This window comes from Ochlerotatus camptorhynchus, unplaced genomic scaffold (assembly GCF_037179485.1).
Source record: "Ochlerotatus camptorhynchus isolate MF236.1 unplaced genomic scaffold, CSIRO-AGI_Acam_v1.1 ptg000077l, whole genome shotgun sequence".
Classification (NCBI taxonomy): Eukaryota; Metazoa; Arthropoda; class Insecta; order Diptera; family Culicidae; genus Ochlerotatus; species Ochlerotatus camptorhynchus.
In genome coordinates this window covers 9,599,489-9,617,906 of record NW_027040567.1, presented here as the reverse complement: position 1 = coordinate 9,617,906, position 18,418 = coordinate 9,599,489, and the positions used below count along the sequence as shown (strand labels likewise).

Here is an 18,418-nt window from a genome sequence, read left to right as displayed (position 1 = left end):
TCAATCCACAATGCTATTTGCATTAACGGATATCAGTCGTCTCGACTGTGGCTAATCAAAATGTTTCCATAACTATACGTTAGACTGATGCAAAATTTGAAATTTTCGCTCCACTGTGCTCAAATGGTTCCAAATCGGGTCCTAATCTTTCTCCAATAATTTGAATGCATTTGGTCAAAATCTGGCTGTTAGAAGATAGACATGAATTACAAGTTTGTGTACAGTCAGTATTTTGCCAAATGTATTCAAAATATCCTCCAATAATCAGTACCCGATTTGGAACCGTTTGAACACTGTGGAGCAAAAACTTTAAATTTTGCATCACTCTACTGTACGTTCATTGAACACATATTCCATAACCGAAACGACAATGCGAATCATTGTCCATTCATCTTTGCGTCTCCCTATGTTAAGCCTAACAAAGGCATTCGCATAAAGCTAAAAAAAAAAACAAGTTAGATCACTCATGTGCTTGAGCCATTAATTTGTTGCAGCTTTCTAATTGGCAGCAGACCCAGATTCCACCACGCCGATTAAATTGGTCACTAAAAATCACATAACTATCACTCGGCTCGCATGAAAAAAAAAACGGCTAATAAACCTACGCTTTTCTTACTTGGTCCATTATATAGTAAACTTAAATTCGCAAATTGTCTCATTGTCAATGCAAACGACTTGTTCCTGTGCTCTGGCTCTGGCTACCGGTCGGCCGACTGACCGACTGTTCGTCATCGTCGTCAGCTGATCCGCTGCTTTGCAGTGATAATTTCTAAACCCGAACGAACGAATGTCCATCTTTATTGTAAGAAATTGAAACATTCTGTCACTTTGCTTCTGCTAGTTTATTTAAACGGCCGTCACGGTCCGGTGCTATAGATAACACTAGCAAATGCAAATTTCGTTCAATTTCGCGGAAAACCGGCAATCAACCGAATCAGTGTCTATTCCATCTGGCTTAAGATAACGCTCCGTTGGAAGAAAACTGCCCCAGCGAAGGAGTTTTCTTCTTCTTTTTTTTCCTTGATTTGTTTTCAGGAAGGCAGCTCCCAGACACCTGGACCCTACCTATCGACCCAACAACTCATGAACCGGGGACCAACGGCTTTACTAGGAAGGCGTGATCAGAGATGTTATGCCTCAGAACATCCCAGCGGCGCCGACTGGGATTGAACCCAGGCCTGCTGGGGTGAGAGGTAATCACGCTTACCACTACACGACCGGCACCGCTGGCGAACAATTATGCAATGTTTCATTGAATTCGGAGAGACCAAAATTTGATCACTTCGTGAATTGCTCAATATGTAAAATCCTACAATTATAGATAGAGCTGGAATTAGGGTGTAACAGCCTTTGTAAACATTGACTTCTCTCGTTGATTTCTCGAAATTCAAGGCAAGCCTACACAAACAAACATATCCATCGGGTAGGAGAAGTCTTCCTCTACTCGATGGTGATGTCGATTTGCCAGGGAGAGCCATGACGTCCGAGAAATCATCGAGAGAAGCCATTGTTCACAAAAGCTGTTACGCCCTAATTCCAGCTCTATCTAGAATTCTTCGCTGCACACAGCTTAAATATTTACGTTTTTTGACAAAACACAGGTAATCATGACACAGTAGGTCGTTTTTTTTTTCATTGGCGTTGTTTTCAAAGATCAAAATGTCATGCTTACCTGAGATTTGTCAATCATGTAAATATTGACACGTAGTGTATTGAAGAATAATGGAGGTACAAGGGGGTGGTCACTCAGCACAGTGTGCCAAAACAAAGTTGGGCACACCCATTGCACAGTGGTTTAAAAGTGCAAATTCGTGAACTTAATTGTTTTCTGAGATGTACGTACGTTTTAGCATTAAGGTGTCTTCAGAAGATTTTCATAGTTCTGGATTCCGCACCTTTTGGAATGTTCACCTTAATTTTTCTTAAGGTGCAACTGCACTTCAAAAAACTAACTTTTTTATATTAACAGATATCGAGATGATGTCTTGTACAAATTTGTAGGGCTTTCAATTTCAAGAAACTTTGCTGAAGACATCAAGTTGCCATGACTTCACATTGTATCTCTTTGGTATATTCTGCAAAGTTTTAGATAATATCTAAACACACAACTTTTCTGAAGACACCAAAGTGCTATGATTTGATTGGCGAGAGATACAGTGATTTTTAAGCAAAAAATTACCCTTTTTCAAAAAGCTATAACTAAGCTGGCCGCAAATTGCCGCACTTGCAACAAGTTTCATTTGAAAGCTCAGAATTTGTACTTGAAATGTTGTGGAGATCATTAGTATCCGTTAGTATCCTGGAAACTGTGGTGGATTTTAGTAAACAAAGATTTAAGATTTTTGTATGGGGCTATTCAAGTAAAAACGATATTTTGCTAACTAACAATGGTCTTGATTTTTTGTTTAATTTCTAGTTTGTTTTTACTTATTTTAAACTAACTTAAAAGTAAAATAACATGTTAAACTAATCCAAACATAAAACCAAAGTAACAATTAAAAATTTCTGATAAACAAATTAAACTTCAAAATCATCTGAAACATCATGTTCATCCTCCGAATCCATTTCTTCTCCATCATCTACGCTCAACAAGAACTTTGCGTCTTGAGACAAATTTTTTGTCTCCTTTTTGGGGCTTTTCCACATGCTTGAGATTAGTGGATCTGAAGACACTAGCAAACGGCGAATCAAATCAAGATTCAAGATCGTTCTGGAACATTTTCTAGTGTGGTCTCGGCGGTATCGTTTGAGGTCTTTATTCCTCGATTCCTGTGCTTCTTCGGAAAGTTGTCCGATAGGAACCATGAAATGATTGATGACCTAGGCACCATGAATCAGGATTTTATGCACTGAAGCTGGCATGTAGTACCAGGGGTATAGGTCCACTAGATACTTTGCTGTTTCAATGCAATAACTAGAAAACCGTTCCGTGTTGATTTTGTGCCCTGACGCTAATACCTAAGAATATTGTATTGTTTGTATGTACATCTGGTTTTTCAGTATTCCATTTTATTACCTGTAATATGGTACCACATCGTTCCAGTGCTGTCACATCCAGTCCAGTTATTGCAGCTGTTTTCTTGGGATCGGAAAAGAAACGTCGGGCAGTATTGCCGTCGTTGGACGTTCCAGATCCTCCAGGCTTAGGCTTGTCAACAATCAGGCCAGTTTCCACTTTGAACCGTTTTTGGATTTGATTCTTTCTAATCTTCATGGCTTGAACATTCTGTCCTCTTACCTGCCATTTTTTAATTTCAAGTCGGTAAGACAAGTGAAGAAAGTATTCCATAAAGCTATAAAATATTGATATTGTATCAAACCATAATACTTAACACTTAATTTTAATAAATCTCACCGGATGCAGGCATGCAAAGTTGAAAGCCGCGTTCAGTTACTGAATCAAGATTGTTCATCAATTTCGGGGTTGCATTACAAATATAGCAAGTTTGTGACGATTTGTTGCCCGTAACAGCATTGCAGACCTTTCCGTCTATCATTGTCAAAACCATCTCATAGCGCACAATAATGGTACGGCCTTCTACCGTAATTACTGTTGGAACAAGCTGGTCAATCTGATTCTCTATATGTTTCTTCTCGTTGATTGATACTTCCGTAGTTTCACTCACGAGCTGAATCCTCACAGGTTTACAGAATCGGGTTGATGATGGTCGGGGATTTTGGAACAAAACTTTTCCGTTTACATCTGCCTTAATAGGAACTAAGGAAGTAATAAACATATTTGAATCACTAGATTCTCCGTCGTCATTCTCAAATTTTTGTTTGTATTCCGCATGTACGCTGCTGCCATCGAATCCCCATTTTACCAAAAGTACAACCTGAGGAAAATAAATTATTGGTTCAAAGTGTCTATAATGAAAATAAAAAAGGTACAACCTGCTTGAGCTCGTCATCTGAAAAATCTTCAAGATGCTCCTTGTTTGCCAAAACAATCCTACTTGAGGTATGGTCCAAAAGCTTTTGAAGATTTACTTCGGCATTTTTTTCATCAACCATAATAAATTGATCTTCCGGATAGCACTGTTTCTTGGCATTGACAATTTTGTTGTACGACGGGTAAATATTCACGTTTCTCAGTTTTGCTTCTCCTTGGATTTTGAGGTATTGTGACTTGGTCAAGTTGGCATCTATGATCATTGCTAGTGCTTCCAGGTGTAAGGACTGCTTCTCCTGAGAATTTCTCCACGAAACAAGTATCTTTGATGCTTGGTAGGGGTTGTCATTGTAGCTTCCTTCACTACTTTTGCCGCATCTACGGATTCACCTTCACGCAACTTCATTTGAGTAGCGTAAGTCAAGTTGCTAACGGAATGACCCCGTCTTAGATACGCAGTCTTTCGGCGTTTTACAGCATCAGAACTATCTCGGAAAGGTGTCGTTGTTCTACCTCGGCTTGTTGAAGGAAGTTCAGAGAGCAAGAGAGTGGGAAGATTGAAGGGTTTTTCGAAGTAGCGGATATTGCATTTGATCATTTTTGTCTCGGATCGGTGGAACTTGCGATAAAGCTTTTTAAAATATTTGCCAATCGGTAACAGAGCCTTCTCCACATCATCTCTATTTAAATCGGACTCGTCAATGTTGTACGCTTTATACACTTCTTGACTCATTTTTCGAACTTTTTCAATTTCACTTCCTTGGGTTTCCTTCCAGAGTTGCAGCAACTTACGCTTATCAATTTTAACTGAACAAAAAAGTTAGCATGTTCCTTCAATGTTTCACAATTTTCAATAAGTTTTACGAAGATTAAAATCAATACCTGATGAATAATTGGACATTTTCGATGAATGTTTCTTGAAAACGATGTTCTGATCTTCTCTTGGTACTTGAAATGCAGTAACAGGTCTTACGACAGCAGCCGACAAACTATATTTTTTTTTCAAATAAAATATATAGTTTGCTTTGATCATTTTTCCTCCTTAAAAACAAATTACAGTCGAATCTCCCTAGCTCGATATCAAAGGGTCCATTGTGTAAGAGAGGATGTCAAAATCTTTTTGTATTAAAAACATCACTTTTAAATTCGGTGTTATGTTTTGATTAATCTTACATGTTATTTTACTTTTAAGTTACTTTAGAATAATAAAAAACAAACTAGAAATTAAACAAAAAAAAATCGAGACCATTGTTAGATAGCAAAATATCGTTTTTACTTGAATAGCCCCATACAAAAATTTTAAATCTTTGTTTACTAAAATCCACCACAGTTTCCAGGATACTAACGGATACTAATGATCTCCACAACATTTCAAGTACAAATTCTGAGCTTTCAAATGAAACTTGTTGCAAGTGCGGTAATTTGCGGCCAGCTTAGTTATAGCTTTTTGAAAAAGGGTAATTTTTTGCTTAAAAATCACTGTATCTCTCGCCAATCAAATCATAGCACTTTGGTGTCTTCAAAAAAGTTGTGTGTTTAGATATTATCTAAAACTTTGCAGAATATACTAAAGAGATACAACGTGAATAAGACATAGAAAAACTCAAACAACTGATTTTAAGGTGCAACTGGCAAATAATCTCTTATATCTTCATACAATGAAGTCATGGCAACTTGATGTCTTTAGCAAAGTTTCTTGAAATTGAAAGCCCTACAAATTTGTACAAAACATCATCTCGATATCTGTTAATATAAAAAAGTTAGTTTTTTGAAGTGCAGTTGCACCTTAAGAAAAATTAAGGTGAACATTCGAAAAGGTGCGGAATCCAGAACTATGAAAATCTTCTGAAGAAACCTTAATGCTAAAACGTACGTACATCTCAGAAAACAATTAAGTTCACGAATTTGCACTTTTAAACCACAGTGCATTGGCCTGTTTGGCACCCATGGTTAAAATTTATCATGATCTTTGAAATTACTGGCAACACTGTGCTATTTCTGCGACTGATGCGCAGCGCTTGTATCAAATCAATTGGAAGCAATGGAGTTGATACAACTCTCATCTAATAACTGCGAAAGAAGTCATTTTTTTTCCTCTGTTCGGGACCTAACACTACTGCGACCAGTAAATTGATCTATTGTAGTATATCCCGTGTCCTTAGTTTAGTGCATGTCGTATTACTCCATCACTATTGAGAAATGATGAAGTATTCGATTTTTTTACAGTTGTCACTCTTGCATTTATCGCAAGGATCCGACTCTAATTGAAAGGTCCCGCTATTTATACCCTTTGGAGTATTGAAACACCCTCCAAAGGCGCGCCCCTTTGTCAGTCAAAATTGGATTCCTTAGCAACAAAATAAAGGTATGACACCGATAATGACCATGCATCAGAACCCTACTCTTAACCACTTCAAACTAGGGAACAACGAATAGAAGATTAGGAATCACATAGATGAAGACAACTAACTCATTTTTTTCTTTCTTTCGAGATCATCCTCGGTAGACAAAGCCGAGTCTTGTCACTATCAACAAGGCATAAAAAGTAACAAGGACTAAGATGTGTTCCTTGGATTACTGAAAAATCCTGTTCCCCTAGTTTGAAGTAGTCAGGACTAGGAATCGGTGGTAGATTTTACATCCCGTAACGTACCACGAAAAGGTGATCTACCCACATTGCGGGGCAACAAAGAAGTCATAGAACACTAAGTAGAGGAATGGTGTAATGTTCCAATAGGAGCGTTTTAAGTAAGCAAGAATAACCATTTGCTTTATATAATGTAGTATTTTGCAAATTTATGTCCATGAAATTCTCCGCATCCAATGAAAAGAATCAAAAGTTATCAATATGTTCGGCACGTAGTTTTCAAAATTCTGAACGTTGCCAGACCAATGATAGATAAAACCAAAACATTGAGACTCAAATCAAAGTACAAATTCTTTGGTTTATTACGTCCCTACTGGTATTTTAGTATTCTTTGTGCACTTCCTCAGTTGTTAATTGAAAACTTTCTAATAGTACGTTCAGACTACAGAGTTATAACATGTTATAGCGCTATCTTGATGGTGGATTCTGTGTTGCAATTATTTGACAACCGTTATAACATGTTATAACTCTCCAGTCTGGCCAGCGTTTAAGCCTGTACCATTTTTGCATTAGTATATTTGTGTGACGAATACAATCATATTCTATGCCCGGGGAAGTCGAGAAATTCGGAAATCGAAAGCCTTTACCGACTAAGCTAAGGGAGACCTCCCCCCCCCCCCCCCCCGAAGCACATGTAGATACAATCTCTGCCAGTTTGGTACAAGTAGATAACAGACTTTACTTCTTATATAAGTAAACAAGTATCACCAATCGTTTCCTCAAATAATTGCTGGCTCTCTTACGTAAGATGTCTGTGTCGCTGCTGTTTCTACTCATTTTGGGCCTAACAGGTGCTGTATATTTTACTCAACTCTTCAACCTTATCATAGCGCATATAACTGTTTTCAGCCCCATGGGTTTTTGCGAATCACGATGACCCCCACCAGTGGCAGGTTTCCACTGACGATCGGGGTCATATGCATCTGGTCAGCTTGGATCCGTACGCTGACCCGCTATTCGACCACCCAGCACCACTGTTTAATCCGGAACAGGACACCCACTTCTACCTGTACACCCGTTCAATGGCCGAACTTCCTCAGCTTATCGCTAACAACGATTACGATTCGGTGATCTATTCGAGATTCAACGCGAGCAATCCGACTCGAATCGTTATCCACGGTTGGGGTGGTAACCTGAATACGCAAATGAATCGACAAATTCGCACGGAGCTGTTCAACGTGGGAGAGTTCAACGTAATCTTCGTCGATTGGAGTGTCGGAAATGACGCATTCTATCCGAACTCTCGTCGGCTGGTGTATCCGGTTGGGATTGTGACTTCAAATTTGATCGATTTTCTTGTCAGAACAAAGTATTTGAGGAGGGAAGATGTGGTCGTGATCGGACATAGTTTAGGTGCGCATGCAGCTGGGAATGTTGGAAAGGGACAGATGGGACGACTACCGACGATTATAGGATTGGATCCGGCGCTGCCGTTTTTCGCAATGAATTCGGTGGACAGAATCAAGGATACGGATGCGGAGTACGTAGAAGTGATTCACACGAATGGTGGTGTGCTTGGCTTCATGGAACCGTTGGGAGATGCGGACTTCTATCCTAACTGGGGAAGAATTCAACCTGGTTGTGGAGTGGACGTTGATGGAAGTTGTGCCCATCAGCGAGCGGTGGATTACTACGTGGAATCAATTTCTTCGCGAGTTGGATTCGTCGCTAGTCAGTGTTCCAGTTTCCAGGACATTCGAAGTGGGATGTGCTCGGAGACTGGATTTTCAGTGTGGATGGGCGGTGAGCCAACGAACAGTGGAACGGGAGTGAAGGGGGTTTTCTTTGTTGCTACCGATGGAGGTAGGCCATTTGTGACTGGGTGTTAATTTTGTTTATGTAATTTTAGGGCTCTAGTATTTATGTCATTGAAAATTGCGTATCAAACAGTTGAAGCTTGTGGAATAAAAATTTTCACTGAATGTTTATAGTACTTACATTCTTGGTCTTCAAGTAAAATTTTCCCCAAATTTATCACTTTTCACTATTATTTTAATTGTCCTCCGATATGATAATTTTACATTCGACAAATGACAAAAACATGGCGCACGTTACGATTTTTCATCCAAAATTAAGTTCACCCACAGCACTTGACTGATTTTTAAGTACTTCTTATTTCGATTTTGAGTTGTTTCGTTTCTTCGTGTGGCTGCAAACACGCCTCTTGCTGTGTTTGTTGTAGAAAATGCAAGATAATAGCTTCTTCCATCAAACTGTTTGTTGAAAATAGCCCGAAACGATGTTATATGGCCGTGGCGTTCCAAAGAGAAAAACATTATAAGAATCGATGAATATAGTGAGGACCTTATGCATTGTTCAGGTTGATTTCAAAATTGTTCGAACGAACCACTTTTTTTTTTAAACGAAAACCCTTAGTGACATGATATTTATTGTCTTGACGATCATAGTTAGATGACTAGCAACATGCTTTGATCGTCAATACAAAATGACAGACTGTTTATCAACAGTGAATGAAGCACTTGTGATACAGTTTTTGTTTTGTCGAACGTCGTTTGATGACGATGTTTCAATGGTCTCTGTAGTAGCCCAAATTTATGCAGTGACGATGACAATTTTCAGCACTGTGTCCCTGTGAAGACGAGACCGGATATTTTTTCGCCTCAGAAAAATCCCAACGACCTCAGATAGGATTGAACCCGAAAACACTGGGGTGAGATAGCAGTCACTACCAGTTACCACTAACCACCGGCGCCGTCATAATGAATAACTGCCTAAAGTCAACCTCTGTTGCTGGTATAGAGACTATATCGAGATTATCGATTTTTTACGGCTACACAAGCAAAGTTGTGTTAGTGATATCTTGCGGCAAGAAGTAAATAGACCCTATCACTGGGCTGGTTGACGCATATACACGGGAAAAAATCCGAGCTCCGAAATGAGAAAAATGACTCATGATTTCATGAACGCAGCGTATTTTCATGTAATGAAAATACACCATGAATAATATTCATGATATCATGAGCAACTTTTGCGTAACGCAGCAAACATTCCCAAAATCATGAATCATCCGAGTTGAAATCATGAGCTAAATTCAAGGGGTTTAACTTTTAACCAAAAAATGCAAAAAGAGTAAAACAAAGCATCAGACTGGATACAAACCAAGAACCTTGAGATCATTAAACCCATACTTTGACCACTAGACTATCAGTACTTGTATCAGATGAAAGACAAAAGGCGTATAAGAGATACCTATGTAGTGCGGTTTATGAACAAGGTTTGCCAAGTACGTGTAACGCTTGCAGCGGTCTTGATTCCACTGCATTATGAAATCATGAATTTCCATGACGAAATCATGAATCATTGTTACGATTTCATGGGATGGCAAGTTTTCTCATTTCATGATTTTTTATTCATGAAAATGGAATCGGATTTGTTTCCGTGTAGCATTGTGGCTTGAGTTGGCAGATTACTATGAATGTATGCATTCGCTTTTTTTCCTTGACTTGTTTTTCGTCGATCTTGTTTTCCGTACTGAGTATGAATTCTACCGACGCCAGGAAGGCAGCTCCCCAAGGGATAAGTCACTTAGCACAGAGTGCCGAAAGTATATTCGGCACAACTTGGGCACATCCATCGGTACACCTTCGGAACAATCTCGTAGGTATTGGATTGTTCATTAAATGAAATGGGAGCTCTGCTGGACAGCTGTCATTGAAATGGTTCACAACATTACGTGCTGTTTGACTGTGTATTTCAGAAACATACTCTAATTGAATATACTAGAGGAACTCAGACCAGAAATTCACAGCATTCAATTCACTAAATTCGAAATGTAGGCTTCCGAGGGCTGTCGATTGCCATCGATGCCGGTCACAAGTCTTTCAGCTACTATTACTCGGAAGTGGCAGGATGTGGTCTTGTAAGGACCCTTTGTTTCAGCAGCAAATCACCAGCAATCCGTTAATTGGTCATCTACCAAACCAAAATCACTGTAACAATACCGAACTACTTTTCATGGCACAATCACATGGAATTTTTATTGCTTCCACTCAACATAATTAACATACTATTTTTAAACCGAATTTTACTGGTTGAGGTACTATGATAGAATTCTCCCGGAACTCCAACTCCTCGTTTGGACGACATTGGAGCAGCAGGACTTGTAACGCGCACCAAGATCACAGATGATCTATTAGAAGTGCAGATAGTTCTTGTCGCTGAATGCACTTAACTTGGGACGCTGATGTCCACCGTGTCGAAGCTCTTGTCCATGACGAAGGCTCGCAGTTTTCCTTGGACCCAATGTTCTGCCATCCCTTAAAGGGTGATACGGTCAAAATTTGGTCAAGGGAAAACGCGTGTAAATCGGTGAAATCGTTTATTTAAAAAAATCAAATTAAATTTCTTTTTCAAGTACAATTAGTATAAAATTCAGGAAAAATATTCAGTTAGGCTTCCGCTTTTCCAAATCCGAATTGCCGGGCCTTACGCTTGACCCCTGCCATCAGATTTTGTACAGCCACCTTGTCCACCTTCTTCGCCGCAGAAAGCCAGTTTGCCTTGAACTGCTGCTCGCCCTTAGCAGTTTTTTTGGTCTTCTTTAGGTTCCGCTTGACAATAGCCCAGTATTTCTCAATTGGGCGGAGCTCTGGCGTGTTGGGAGGGTTCTTGTCCTTGGGAACCACCTGCACGTTGTTGGCGGCGTACCACTCCATGGCCTTTTTACCGTAATGGCAAGATGCCAAATCCGGCCAAAACAGTACGGAACAACCGTGTTTCTTCAGGAAAGGCAGCAGACGTTTATTCAAACACTCTTTCACGTAAATTTCTTGGTTGACAGTCCCGGAAGCTATGAAAATGCTGCTTTTCAAGCCACAGGTACAGATGGCTTGCCAAACCAGATATTTCTTTGCGAACTTTGACAGTTTCATGTGCTTGAAAACATCTGCTACCTTTCCCCTTCCTTTTGCCGTATAAAACTCCTGTCCCGGAAGCTGCTTGTAGTCGGCTTTGACGTAGGTTTCGTCGTCCATTACCACGCAGTCAAACTTCGTCAGCATCGTCGTGTACAGCCTCCGGGATCGCGCTTTGGCCGTCATATTTTGTTTATCATCGCGATTTGGAGTCACTACCTTCTTGTAAGTCGATAGTCCGGCTCGTTTTTTGGCTCGATGCACGGTTGTAGACGATACACCCAGCTTATTTGCGGCATCTCGGAGAGAGAGGTTAGGGTTTCGCTTGAAACTACCGGCAACTCTCTTTGTCGTCTCAGCGGCTTCCGGTTTTCGATTTCCCCCCGATCCAGACTTCCTGGCTGTCGACAAACGTTCCCCAAACACTTTAATTACATTTGTAACGGTTGATTTGGCAACTTTTAGCGATTTTGCCAACTTTGCGTGCGAGTAGCTCGGATTTTCGCGATGCGCGAGCAAAATTTTGATACGCTGCTCTTCTTGCTTGGACGGCATTTTGACAACTGAAGAGTGAATTCCAAAATCAAAATAGGAGCAACATTCTACACACACACACCTTCAAAATGAGGGGTGTTCAGGTTTTTTAAATGCAAAATTGAAAGAAATACGTCAAGTTGATATTGACCAAATTTTGACCGTATAACCCTTTAATCGCCTCCAGCAGCTTTTCAAATTTGGTCTTGTCTTTGTCGTTCTTATCCCTAACCAACAGCTTCACCGACGGAATGCTCTCCGCACCGTCCTTCTCGATCTGCTTCAAGAAGTCGATCTTCTTCTTGCTGGTCAGGAAAAATATGGACTTTTCGCACCGCACCGTAATCGTATCGGTCAGCTCGTATCCCCGCAGCCTGGTCTGTAGATGGTTTCCTCGTCTACGCCGACCACCGTCAGAATGCAATCCATCTTATGCAGCGAATCATCATGGAAAAACTCTGGTTCCTTCCAGTTGGCGTAGAGGCGTTTTATTCGTTGGTAAAATGAATCCTTCTCGAGCACGATATTCGACATTTTCCGGTCCGTTCAATTATCGCATCCAACGGTTTTCGATGCGGGCAAACTTCTGGTTGCTCTCCGGCTTTTTTTCTTCTTTGTTGTATCCTGTTGGATGGCTGAGACCGCTCACGGTCCATCTCGCCAGCATTCCTCCTTGTTTGTCGCTAGACCGATGTTATCCAAAACATTTAAGCTGTCTGAAATGCCGGGTTGCCAAATTTACCATAATATTCGTATTTTACAAAAAATCGCAGCTTGCTCTATGACCGGCACTATCGGCACAATCGGCACAGTTGCGGCACACTGAGAAAAATGTTGACGTAATATTGGTCCGCGGGGTGACCTACCCCTTGCAGCTCCCACACCTGGACCCTACCTATCGACCCATCAACTCATGGACCGGGGACCAACGACTTTGTTTCCCTATGCCTCAGAAAATCCCAACTGCGTCGACTGGGATTGAACCCAGGCCCTTTGGAGTGAGAGGCAGTCACGATAAGCACTACACCATTGGCGCCACTGTATGCATTCGCTTCCTATTCATATAATGTAGCCGTCAGGTGGTTCTGATTATTCTATTGGTGAGAAATGCAATGCTCTGCCGCGACTGTTTTGTATTTGTGCTTATGGAATTATAATTAAATTTGAAATCCTGTCGGTTAATGGCCTGCACTCCTTTCGTTCGATTTATATACATCACTCAATATATCAAATCATACAATAATGGTCATAGACAGCACACAACTGCAAAAGCAGTCAAAGTAAACTACGTTGAGAGATCATGTAACGTTCTATTACGAACGTTATAAGTAAGCAAGAAGAACCATTTGCTTTATTTAATGGCATACTTTGCAATTTATGAACGGCACGTGGTTTTAAAATTCTGAACGTTCCCAGACAAATGATAGATAAAACCATAACACTGAGACTCACATCGAAGTAAATAAACTGCTCGCCGATGCACATGTAGATACAATCTGTGCAAGTCTGGTACAAGTAGATAACAACTTCAGAGACCTTACTTCATATATAAGTCAACAGTATCGCCAAACATTTCCTCAAATAATTGCTGGCCCTCTTACGTAAGATGTCTGTGTCGCTGCTGTATCTATTCGTTTTGGGCCTAACAGGTACTGGTTATTTTACTCAACCCTTCAATCTTATCATAGCGCATATAACTGTTTTCAGCTCCATGGGTTTTTGCGAATCACGATGACCCCCACCAGTGGCAGGTTACCACTGACGATCGGGGTCATATGCATCTGGTAAGCTTGGATCCGTACGCTGACCCGCTATTCGACCACCCAGCACCACTGTTTAATCCGGAACAGGACACCCACTTCTACCTGTACACCCGTTCAATGCCGGAATATCCTCAGATCATCGCTAACAACGATTACGATTCGGTGATGTATTCGAAATTCAACGCGAGTGACCCGACTCGAATCGTTATCCACGGTTGGGGAGGTAGCCTGAACTCGCAAATCAATGGACATATTCGCACGCAGCTGTTCAACGTGGGAGAGTTCAACGTAATCTTCGTCGATTGGAGTGTCGGAAATGACGCATTCTATCCGAACTCTCGTCAGCTGGTGTATCCGGTTGGGATTGCGACTTCAAATTTGATCGATTTCCTTGTTAGAACGAAGAATCTTAGGCGAGAGGATGTGGTCGTGATCGGACATAGTTTAGGTGCGCATGCAGCTGGGAATGTTGGAAAGGGACAGATGGGACGACTACCGGCGATTATAGGATTGGATCCGGCGCTGCCGTTTTTCGCAATGAATTCGGTGGACAGAATCAAGGATACGGATGCGGAGTACGTAGAAGTGATTCACACGAATGGTGGTGTGCTTGGCTTCATGGAACCGTTGGGAGATGCGGACTTCTATCCAAACTGGGGAAGAATTCAACCTGGTTGTGGAGTGGACGTTGATGGAAGTTGTGCCCATCAGCGAGCGGTGGATTATTACGTGGAATCAATTTCTTCGCGAGTTGGATTCGTCGCTAGTCAGTGTTCCAGTTTCCAGGACATTCGAAGTGGAATGTGCTCGGAGACTGGATTTTCTGTGCGGATGGGCGGTGAGCCAACGAATAGTGGAACGGGAGTGAAGGGGGTTTTCTTTGTTGCTACCGCTGGAGGCAGGCCTTTTGTGAATGAGTGTTAATTTTGTTTATGTAATTTTAGTGATCTAGTTGTTATGTCGTTGAAAATTGCGAATCAATTATTTGAAACAAGTGGATTTATATTTTGAAGTAAATAACTGAACTTTACGGTAACTGCAATCTGATATTTTCAAATGTAAATTAATTCTGTTACGGTTTCGAACTCCAAAAAGATGATTTTTCATGATTTTCAAGGCATTTTTTAAATCAATTCCATACTGATAGCAGGGTAAAACGCCTTGTTCATGGTGCAATATGCACTCAAACACTGGGGCAAGACGCACAACAATGGACAAAATGCACCACAACATTGAGGTATAATGCACCGCTTGCGAGCGACAAACCATAACCTGTAAGTCGAGAATACATTAGTACGAGGTATTTCAAATGATTATTCCTTTATTTTTACATAAAAAATAAAGTATCAACATAGTGTTTAAATGTTATTTTATAAAGTTAAACATTTAAAAAATATACGCAAAGTGAATTGGTTCGATTCTTTTGCTGTATACCCGAGCAAAGTCTGAGATCATATTGAAATCTAAATTTGATGTTGTGATTTCGCTGATTATTATTGCTCAGGCTGCTGTCGTTTTGGTCGTTTTAAAGCTATCATCACACTGTTTGACAAAACGCCAAATATTTGGCAAATTTTGACAAATATATTTGACCAAAGTATAATGGCCAAACATATTTGACCAATTTTTGCTATGGCAAATATTTGACGTGTATTTGACATTTCAATTATTTGGCATTTTGTCAAATAGTGTGATGCCTTTTGTTATTGTTTGTCAAGCATGTTTGCTCATTACTATCAAATTATTTATTTAACATTCTGAAATTTCTTGACTAGCAAACATCAACAAATAATTGTGCAATTACCGGTTATCGAAAAAAAAATCAAATTTTTTGTTTTGTGAGCATTTTGATGATGGCAGAAGACTATTCCGGTGCTACTTTCGACGATGTGGAGAGTGTTGGAGCTCCAAGTCCAAGTGGGACGTCGAAATGTGCACGAAAAATCCGGAAAAAAGGGACGGCAGAGTGGAGCGAGGAAGCCACTTTAACGTTGATCGCAGCCGGTTATAAGCCGCATGGTTATAACAATGGTTATAAGTTGTTGAGGAAGTCAAGATCTTTTCGCTGGTGGACAGTAGTTCAGAGTTTTCTCCCTTCGTGGCGCTAGTATACATGTAAATATCTCGCTTATAAAATATCTCTTGATCCTGACCAGGTAGAAAGTGACTGTCCAAGACAAAGTTGTTCAGGAAGTTAAGATCTTTTTGTTGATGTACAGTAATTCAGAATTTTCTCACTTCGTGGCGCTAGTATACATGTGAATATCTCGCTTATAAAATATATCTAGATCCTGACCAGATAGAAAGTTACTCTCATCGGCAAAGTTGTTGAGGAAGTCTAGATCTTTTCGCTGGTGGACAGTAGTTCAGAGTTTTTTTTTGTCTTAGACAAAGTTGTTCAGGAAGTTAAGATTTTTTCGTTGGTGTACAGTAGTTCAGAATTTTTTCACTACGTGGCGCTAGAATATATGTTGGTCATTCCAGCTCAAGTGTATACACCACGTGGTCAATGTCACCGATTTGAACCAAACTTTGCCAAAACGCTTATTTTGACATTCTGAACAAACGACTGTTTTGGTTTTGCTCTTAAGTGCCTGGATCCATCTGGGCTACAACCCTGGATTTTTGAGATTTTTAGATATATTATCTTTAAGAAGATATTACCATAGAGGTAACTCTAAGACCACTGGGTCCTGAAGAAAATCATTATTATTTTTGGCTCACTCAGTACCAGAACAACGGTCCCAAGCAGTCCCAAGCTATTTCACTCACCCCTGCATGTTCTGCATGAATCCACACACCCCTGATGTTATCTGTCAAACTTTCATAGCGAATCAAAACAAACATAGTGTAGTAATAGAATTTCAACTAGAATAGGGTAAGTTAATCGTTTGCTTGGGACCAATAGGCTACTAAAGTGGTGAGCCAATTTAAAATCGTTAGTTTCGTATTGATTGTTGATATTACCAACAATCAATACGAAACTAACGATTTTAAATTGGCTCACTACTTGACTAGCCTATTGGTCCCAAGCAAACGATTAACGTACCCCATTCTAGTCAAAATTCTAGTACTACACAACTAGAACACTGTTTGTTTTGATTCGCTATGAAAGTTTGACAGATAAAATGAGGGGCTTGTGGCTTTTCCTATGCTTCGATGGGTGCATCGATTAGCTTGGGACCGAAGATAGTACCAGAGCTGAGCCAAAAAGTTGAGCACGTTTCTTCGGGACCTACTAGTCTTAGAGTTACCTCTATGATATTACTCCACAACCAAGCAAGTTATTTTTGATCTTGGTACGGAATATTGAAGGTATTTTAATTTAGATTTTTATATGTGTACTGACAATACAGTAACTACAGAAAACAGAATGATTTCCGGATGGTATTCAAGCTATCAAAATATGGGCTAATTTCACCCAGGGCGGGATTCTTTATTTCAAATTTTCACTACTTTTTGGAAAACCCTTCTGATGCGACCTACCTTTAAGAAATTCTGCTTCAAAACCAGATAGATGGCATCCAGGACTTCGGGTATGATGTTTGAAATAGTTGGCAGTGGGATGCGAAAAAGGTACTGGAGCGACATGAAGCTTTCGCCGGTAGCCATGTACAGCAAAGTCAGAGCCAGCCTTTCTCCGGCTGTAATCGCTTTCCGCATATACGTGTTCTGTTTTTGAATATGCGGAGCTACTAAATCCAACAAATAGTCAAAATCAGCAGCCGTCATTCTCACGAAGTTTCGGAACAAATTTGGATGATCGCTCCTCAACTCATTCAAAAGGGTTGCATAACATCCTTCAGTTTGCCGTTTCTTCACCTACTCCTGGACCCAAACATTGATTTTGATAAGTTCTTTAGTTGACTGCACATTGTAGTCGAAATACGTATCGGTCATGGATACCAAAATTTATTGAGTGGAATTGAATGGAAGATAACCTTTTTTGCTGTTTTATTTAGGCATTCCGCTAACAACCCAATTTCATTACTTCATTATGATGGCTACCAAGCCTTTGGGATTTTCCTTATAAGAGAGTTGTATAGATTTTTTTCTCCTTTAGTTTACTTAAATCTTTGGTTTTTATTAGTTAGGTAGGTTCCGGTTCAATACATTGTAGTTTCATTTTTATAGCTGTGATGTTGACTTTTTTTTACCTAGGAGATGAGTACTTAAGAGGGTTAGATTTTGATAAGTTCTTTAGTGGGAATGACACTGATGAAGACTGCACATTGTAGTCGAAATACGTATCTGTCATGGATACCAAAATTTATTAAGTAGAATTAAATGGAAGATAACCTTTTTTGCTGTTTTATTTCAAATACGTAGCTATTAAATATCAAATCAATGGCCAAATAAATAAACTCGGTCAACTGCAATTAATGTAATACGCCAACACATATCTTCACAAATAGCTGGTCAAATAACCGTTTTTTAGTGTTTGGTCAAATAATTTGTGGTAAATATTTGCTAAATAACGGACAAGTGTGGCTTAGGCAAACAAATATGACAAAGTGCATTATTTGGCAAAACTTAACGAGTCAAATATTTAAATGTGGACAAGCAGTGTGATATCAGCTTAACGGTAGAAACAACTGATCAGCAATGCATATAGCCATCCTATCGGTTAGTATGCAGTGTAACCATGGAAAAAGCTGTGCAAAATTCTTAAATCCAAGGCAAAGGACTCTTTCCCTGTACAACGCTC

At 40.0% G+C, this 18,418-nt stretch overlaps 2 protein-coding genes across 2 annotated transcripts; both read left to right on the top strand.

Moving 5' to 3' along the window:
* The first annotated feature begins 7,282 nt into the window (after positions 1–7,282).
* LOC135697619 (pancreatic lipase-related protein 2-like) lies at positions 7,283–8,368 on the top strand. The gene is made up of 2 exons (XM_065217402.1): positions 7,283–7,330; positions 7,389–8,368. Exons 1-2 carry the CDS (start codon positions 7,288–7,290, stop codon positions 8,366–8,368), a joined length of 1,023 nt encoding a protein of 340 aa, XP_065073474.1. The 5' UTR covers positions 7,283–7,287.
* A 5,178-nt stretch (positions 8,369–13,546) lies between these two features.
* LOC135697620 (pancreatic lipase-related protein 2-like) lies at positions 13,547–14,642 on the top strand. Its single transcript, XM_065217403.1, has 2 exons — positions 13,547–13,596; positions 13,655–14,642. Exons 1-2 carry the CDS (start codon positions 13,554–13,556, stop codon positions 14,632–14,634), a joined length of 1,023 nt encoding a protein of 340 aa, XP_065073475.1. The 5' UTR covers positions 13,547–13,553; the 3' UTR covers positions 14,635–14,642.
* The last annotated feature ends 3,776 nt before the right edge of the window (positions 14,643–18,418 follow it).